General features: G+C 34.7%; 1 protein-coding gene across 1 annotated transcript; it reads left to right on the forward strand.

Annotated features, from left to right (window-relative positions):
* The first annotated feature begins 414 nt into the window (after positions 1 to 414).
* On the forward strand, positions 415 to 6,507 carry LOC123566331 (clumping factor B-like). Its single transcript, XM_045360308.2, has 3 exons — positions 415 to 1,303; positions 5,669 to 5,713; positions 6,117 to 6,507. The coding sequence occupies exons 1-3, from the start codon at positions 1,237 to 1,239 to the stop codon at positions 6,413 to 6,415; spliced, it is 411 nt and encodes a 136-aa protein (XP_045216243.1). The 5' UTR covers positions 415 to 1,236; the 3' UTR covers positions 6,416 to 6,507.
* Positions 6,508 to 8,143: the final 1,636 nt, after the last annotated feature.

Consider the following 8,143-nt stretch of genomic DNA (forward strand, 5'->3'; position numbering starts at 1 on the left):
AAAATTTTAGGTTTAAATTACATGATTATAGTAATAACAATGCGTCAAATCAAAAATGTAAAAAGAGAGTGAACGAAAGTAAAGCGCAATATGTCCAATATATACTGAAAGTTTCCTTTGACAAATTGAAATATTTTCTTTGTTTAAAGAAAATAATATCAAAAATTAATTTGCCAAGTTTGAACTTTATTTCATCGCATAAGAGCATCTTCGATTGTATAAACTTAGAGAACGTGATATGACTTTTTTGTTGTTTGTCATATATTGATTTGAAATGCAACAGCTTGTTCAATGATTACCCTTATTTTGACCTAAATGAATATAAAGCAAGTGACTCATACTTTGTAGTTTATAGGAAGTTTGTTTAGACACTGATAAAATTGTATTTGGTTAGTGTGGTTTTAAAACGTAAGTGCCATGTGATTTAAAGTGTCATAGAAAAAAATCAAAGTTTCAATGAGGCCACTTGACACGTTCAACCATGGATATTTTGGATAGTATTCGTTTGTTAGTTGATAACTTTATACTTGATATACGTCACACCAGTTTTGTCTACAAACGACGGACATGTTTTCAGTTTATACTTCAATTAAAAGAACTGTTAATTATAAAGAAAAGCTGCCATCATTTTAATACTTTAATAATTTAACACATTATGTATATAAAATATGATTTAAAAAACACGTGATCAGTGACGTCAGTTGGAAGTATTCAAACTAATTGTAGAGATCCGAAAGTAGTGCTTCTGTATTTCATCACATATTTCACACAAAATACAAACTTAAAGGTTAGACTATAATGAAAAGTGTGTTTTAATTAGTATCAGTTAAACGTCTCACAAGGCAACTCACTCGGGCCAAAAACGTACCTAACTTCTTAGTCTTCGTTGGTTTACATTAATTAACAAACGTATCCGCTATTGCCATGTTTTTGTATCTAGTTATTACATTTAATTTTGAATACATTTGTATATATCTGTAGGCATATACCTTTAAAACTTTGTGTGAAAACAGTTCTGATTACAAAAAAAACCACCTGACGTTAGCAAACAACATGTGATCGCTATTGATAAACATGACAAGGTTATTTGTCACAAACAAGACCATCTGAAACTGACTTGTTAATTAACTTCAGTTTTCAAAACACCGCTCGCAACTTGCAGGAAACTGCACATATACTTGCCATTAACAGAAGTGAATTATAAAATTTGTTTCAGACGTAAAAGTTAGCGGGAAAATGGATATTCGATTTGCTGCGTTACTTTTTGTACTATGCTTGTGCGTAACAACATCTCTTAGTAAAAGTAAGTACTTGTTTGATTGTTTTTTTTTCAGTTAACTATTGAAACATTACAGTAAAATACACCTTATAATCTACAATTTCACAGTGAAAAATAACAAAAATACTTTTAAGATGTACAGAACTAGTAAAATAGTTATCCATTTTTAAGGCCATTAAAAGAAAGTAAATAAACTTGCTAAATATGCTATAGATAAATATAAAAAAACCTTGATAATGCTGTCACACATGGTCAGACCATTTCAAGAAGGAATTACTAACCTTGCGCTCATACATGATCAAGAAGGGATTGAAGAAATATTATATATCTTCAAGAGAGATTTTTGTCGGACATATCAACTAAAATATGAGTGTAAACACACCCGTTATAAAATTTGTTAAAACTTCCATAAAATACTAAAAACATCTTCTTGTAGTCAATAATGGAATAAAACAGCAACTGACCTACATAAAACATGAAAATACCACTTTAAAGGGGGGTCCTTGCGAACAAGGAGAAATGGCTAGCACCCCAACATATAATTACTAACACACAATTTTCATAATCATCTTGAATGTATATAGTCGGTTCAATTAGATTTGCTTTGGGTTTATTAGCTTAAACGTCGCACCGACACAATAAGAGGTCATATGGCGACTTTCCAGCTTTTGATGGTAGAGGAAGACCCCAGGTGCCTCTCTGTGCATTATTCCATAATTGGAGGGCACCTGGGTAGAATAACCGATCTTCCGTAAGCCATCTGGATGGCTTCCTCACATGAAGAATTTAACGCACCAGGTATGGCTTGAACCCACATCAGTAGTGAGGGGCAAGTAATTCAAAGTCAGCGGCCTTAACCACTAGGCAACGGAGTCCCCATATTCAGTTAGAGTACCATATGGAAATGAATCATGAAACTTATTATTTGTAAGCATAATTCAGTTAAATGAATTACGTTTTTGAAGACATGGAATTAAAATCAGGCATCAAAACCTTCCACTACATTTTTCCTTGTAAACTTTGTTGTTATCTGAACAAATTTTCTCTTTCTGATAATTTTAACATTATTCCAAAGATTCTATTTCTACCAAATAGTTAGCAGTTAGATTGAAAATGTATAATTAGTTAACAGATTTTTAATTTGGTTTTAGATTTTAGAATGGAATGTATTCATGAGTGTTTTACTTTTTCATTAAGATCTTTATATGATTCTGTTTTTGTATCAAAGGGAATTTTCAAATGAAATAAAATTCTAAAATAAAGGAATTATGTCGCAGTAATTAATACTTATGAACAAAATTATATGATGCATTTTTTTTCACATGGACTTTTTCAGTAATTTAAAAAAAGAAAGACACGTCCTATCAGTGCATATGTTTAAATACATGTAGTCTATAAAACAAATAATCATGGTCTTATTCAATTAAAAATGACAGGAATTAAACATCATAGTAACGAGACTAGCAGATGCAAAGAAATAAATCCCACATCTTTGAAAGGATTGGGGCATAATAAACGAACAGTACATGGCGGAAAATTTGATCGCAGAAATCTCTCTTGGGTATCACATCTTGCCAACCAGAGATTTGTAAAAACTCAAAGCCAAAGGTCAAAAAGTCATGACTATCTATTCCTTGTGCTTATTTTGTTGATAGTCGCAATGGCAATAAAAGCGCAGCACATGAAAACAAATTGTTTTGATCGCTAAAATCTAAAACACTCCCTAATATGTCTTCTTGATATTAGAGGTATATATAGGTTAACCTCCTAGCATAGCTGATCGAGCGAACCTTGCTACCTTTGAATTTGAACATACTAGAAGGAATTTCCTTTCCACTCCGGTTACTTCATTTTAGCGAAGCAAGAACAGAGGAAATAATTCATCCAAGATCTAACAGAATAAATGCCTACTAAATGATTTCCATGTTAGCCGTGGCGATAAGTTATTTATCACTTGGCCCCAGAGACCCCTCAAGTAAGAAAAGCAGTTCGTATCGCATTCAAATTTTTTAACTGCAAATTGTCAACTTTAAGTGCTTCTCTAAATGTCTGTGTCGTTCATACTACTATCTCACTTACATGCACGAGAATAAACAGCCTGAAACCACAGAATGACAAATATGTGGCAACGCATTGCACAGTGGAGCGCAATCGCAATCGCTTTGCATTCTGAAGCATTTTCTGACACTTCAACATGCTGATTGATCTGTCCAGCAGTTGTTATTAATGTTAAAGCTTGTCCAAGCCACGTACAAATTAATTGATTTGCACATAGTAAGATAAAAGCAGAAAACAATTTGCTCCATATCTTTACACACCCTCTACTTTAACTATGAGTGAGGTAAGGTGCCCACCATAATTTTAGCCAACGTTCGTCCCTGGGGGGGGGGGGGGGTGTCAACTGTGCCATTGATTCTTCCTTATTGTGTGCTGCTCTCTCTCTCCCTCTCCGTCTCTCTCTCTCTCTCTCTCTCTCTCTCCCTCTCGTCTCTCTCTCTCTCTCTCTCTCTCTCTCTCTCTCCCTCTCTCTCTGTTTGTACATGTGTGTGTGTGTGTGTGTGTGTGTGTGTGTGAGTGCATGTACGTGTTTGCTCTAAAACATTAGTGTACGGTCCTTTCTCAAGTTTGTACGAGTTTTGGCACTTGGCCCTTATTAGGGGCCGGTTGAACTAATATAGAGATGCCCAAACGACTCTTTTCATGAGCCATTTGATAAATAAACATTAAACTTGGCCTGTAGCATTCGTGTAAGGTTCTCAGAAAGGGGAACTGACCCGTATTAAGGGCCGCTATAGATAAAAAGTAGAAATATCTTGAAACAACTTCTTCTTATGAACCATATGATGGATCTTCATCAAACTTGATCTGTAGAGTCAATGCAAGGCCCTTTGATACATGTAAATACATTTAAACGACATCTTCTTATGCACAACGTAATGAATCTTCATCAAACTTAGTCTGTTGCATTATTGTAAGGTCCTCTGTCAAGTTTGTTCAAATGGGGGCACTTTGTCAGTTTTAGGGCCGCTTGAGCTAATACAGAAATGCCTTTAAACAGTCTTCTCATGAGGAACATTTTGATGGTTCTTCACCAGACTTTGTTTGTAGCATCAGTGTAAGGTCTTCTCTGGGGAACTTAATCCACATTTAAGCAAATATTTCTCACGAACCACTTGATGGATCTTATTCTTACTTGTTCTGTATAATCACTGTAAGGTTTTCTCTCAATTTTGTTTTAATCTGGGCACTTAGCCAGTTTAAGGGATCGCTAGAACTAAAAATAGAAAATAAAACGACTTCCTCATTTGCATCATTGTAAGGTCCTCTTTCAATTTTGTCCAAGTAGGGTCACAGTGTGATGGGGCCTCATCAAAATTTGGTCTGTAGCATTATTGTTAGGTCCTTTCTCATGTTTGTTCAGATGAAAGCACTTGGCACCTTTTAATGCCCGCTAAAGATAAACAAAAATCTTTTAACAACTTTATCTCATGAACTGCTTGGTAGATCTTCATGAAATTTGGTCTATAGCATTATTATAATGCATTCTATCATTCATTTTTTAATTGGGGAACATGGCTCCTTTAAGGGTTCATTATTAGAGGTAAAAATAGAGAGAAGTTTAAACGACTTTTTCACATGAACCGCTGAATGGATCTCCATTAAACTCGGTATGTAGAATCATCCCACGAGAAGGCACTTGACCTGTTGTATGTTTTTATATGCTAAACACTGCTATTACCATTCATGATTTAGTGTGTCATATGTTTATTCAAGGTCAAATACTCAAGGTCAGATGAGTGGTGTAGGGTCACTATGGCCCTCTTGTGTTTTATCTATAAAGAGAAAAATGAATCAAAAGGCAGGGAACTTCGATGTATACAATACTTAAAGACTTACTCGATCTAAACAGTTCTATTTTTACATAACGGATTTTAGATATGCTTCACATTTTTACATACATGATTTTAGATATGCTTTACATTTTTACATAATGTGCTTTACATTTTTACATGGATGATTTTAGATGTGCTTTACATTTTTTGCATGGGTGGTTTAAGGTATGCTTTACAATTGGCGTTTACAATATGACTTTTTCTCGGCGATATACATGTATACCCATTTTGTGTCGATTCGCCGTAAAACCCAACTCACTCACTCACTCCAGCTCTAGTTTATGACTTTCTATTGAAAAACTAGATTTTCTGTTTTGAAAAATTTCCATTTTCATGTGAACATTTGAACAAATGCTCCCTTTTAAAAGACTTATAATAAAAAGATTTTTTTCACTCATCTTTGAGAAAATGTATAAAAAGGAATTTGCAAAAGTAAGTACGAAGTTACCGAAAAACCTTTTAGCAGTGAAAAAGCGCTGACATCTTTTTTTTTCAGGCATACCGGAGGCCGCTGAAATCGATGCAAATATGGAAAAGGCAGGTAAAGAGAGTTTTCGTCTGCAAGACTAGGCATTTGAAATAAAATTCTCGAAAGTCAGTTATCTGCTAAATGGGATGGCGGAAGCAGTATTTCATATTTCTATAATAATGCGTACATTTGAGATATTGAAACACATTTAACAACAATGTTGAGGATTATAAGCAACCGTGTTTTCTACTTTTAGCTTTTTAGCCAAATGCCTCGATTTAAACCTTACCTAAAATTTCGGATAGCAAACAAAATAATTGCATAAAAATGGTTTAGCTATATATTTAGCTAGTGTTTGCTCCTGTCTATGTTACTTCAAATGTTCTTAAACAAGCATATTGTAAAGTAATTCACAAAGATAGGAGACGCTATATGAATGAATTTTATACTATTCGAAATAAATTGGCCATTTCAGATCGTTTGGAAAGAGCAGCGGCAGCAACTGATAATGCCAGACGAAAAAGAGCTGACAGTAATGCCATGATTGGCGTTGATTCAAAGGATTCTACGGGAGAGGAGCTTAGCTCAAAGAGGAAAAAGCGTTCTGCTGGTGATGCTACTAGTGAATCTAGTGATGACAGTTCCAGTGAATCTAGTGATGACAGTTCCAGTGATTCTAAGGATGACAGTTCCAGTGATACGGGAGAGGAGTCTAGCTCAGAGAGGAAAAAGCGTTCTGCTAGTGATGGCACTACTAGTGATTCTAAGTCGTAATTTTGTTCTGTCTGGGTTTAAATTATATTTTAATTGTTTAAAATTGTACTCATTTGTTATATAAAGTGTATATAATAAAGAAAAACTGGGGAGATTAAGCCCTTTCCAACTATGCATCCTTTTTAAAGAAACGTTGGTGTATTATTTTTCTCTTTATTAACCATATTTTAGTGTTATTATCGAGCCCGCCCGCCTAGCTCGATAGCGAGGGCGCAGATCTATGGATCACCCAAAATAAATCGCATATTTACGTCTTTGAATTGTGAGCAAAATAGCTGTAACATTTCCATAATTTCTAATAGTCGAGATAAGAATGAGAAAAATAGAAATGTACTTATCACATAATATTCTGTTCAATAATTTGCTTTTAGGCGGGTCAGAAAGAGCTATTTTCAATACCTTAATTGTAAAAGGCATTAAACATAACACTCTTTGTAGGGTGGCCATATGGTAGGCGCTAAGCAAACAAAATTGTGTCTAAGTTTACATGTCGTCTCCTTAATTCAATTGCGTTATACTCAGTTGTATAAATTTACCTTGCCCTTTCTACTCTCTTTAACACCATCAGTGGCCGAAATGCCATAAAAGCTTACAAATACAATTACCTGCTCTGAGAAATGTCTTAATGAATGAGTTCTTAAGAATGCGCATTTCGGACATTATCTCACAAATCCTGTATATGGATTTCACATGTATGATGTATTTATACAGTTTAAAAATGCATTAACAAAAACGATTTTAAGGTAAACACAGATGACACAGGCTCTGATCATACGGTAGATACAGAAATGTCTGAAAGTCATTTCACTGTAGATGCTTGTGACGATAACAGTGGTACAATGAACGAGTCTGACTCTAGCAGGAAAAATTGTTTTGGTAATTATTACATAGCCAGTTATGATACTGACTATAAGATGCCATTAGAACTACTGTAAACCTAGAAATTGCACCGCCCTATTAAAGTCATCGACTTTCGCCGTTAACATAGTGTTGAGGATGGATAATACATGCGATTTTACAAATAGTATCGAAAGGCTCACACAAATGATTCATTTTTTTTCGGATTTGGTAAAAACACGGCCACCAGGGGTCGTGGTCATTTTCCCTTTATACACATAATGAAAACTTTAAAACTCTTTTTGTCAGAGACTGCTGACCCAATTTTGGAATAATGTCACTTAAATGTTTCTTAGGTGACTTTTTTACAATATTGATCAAATCCTTCAGATCCCGGGAGTAGGGTTTGAAGCGATGTCACTTTTCCTCACAGGTACATAGTTGAAAGTTTAAAACTCTTCATGGCTTTGAAGTAATTCCTTTTAATTTTTTCTTGGGTTACCCTCTATCAAGAGTGTCAAAATAACTTCAATATAATTATCGAATATGTTGAGTTTGCAAGAGGCTCCAGGCATATGTATATAATGGAAACTTTAAATATCTTCTTGACAGAGACTGTTGACCCAGTGTCGAAATAACTTGACACAAATATTTCTAAGGTGATGACCTACCATAATTGTTTAAAAATTCCGTTTTAATAAAAAATATGGTCGCCAAGAGACTTTTACCAATTTGTATATAGTGGAAACTTTAAAATATCTTTTCCTTTGGTAATCCTCCTCCAGAGTTAAAGCGGGATGGGCAGGGTGGAGGCATCTAAAACTTAAAAGCCGAGCTAAAAGGGGTGGGTATGGGCCCACCCAAACCTAAAAAGCTACGGCTCTCCCAAAC

Source organism: Mercenaria mercenaria, chromosome 8, assembly GCF_021730395.1.
Source record: "Mercenaria mercenaria strain notata chromosome 8, MADL_Memer_1, whole genome shotgun sequence".
NCBI lineage: Eukaryota > Metazoa > Mollusca > Bivalvia > Venerida > Veneridae > Mercenaria > Mercenaria mercenaria.

Bases quoted from the DNA above. Each gene is read 5' to 3' on its own strand.
- LOC123566331 (XM_045360308.2), top strand. From the start codon at position 1,237: ATGGATATTCGATTTGCTGCGTTACTTTTTGTACTATGCTTGTGCGTA. The intron at 1,304-5,668 runs GTAAGTACTTGT...TTTTTTTTTCAG, and splicing joins AACAACATCTCTTAGTAAAA to GCATACCGGAGGCCGCTGAA. The intron at 5,714-6,116 runs GTAAAGAGAGTT...TGGCCATTTCAG, and splicing joins TGCAAATATGGAAAAGGCAG to ATCGTTTGGAAAGAGCAGCG.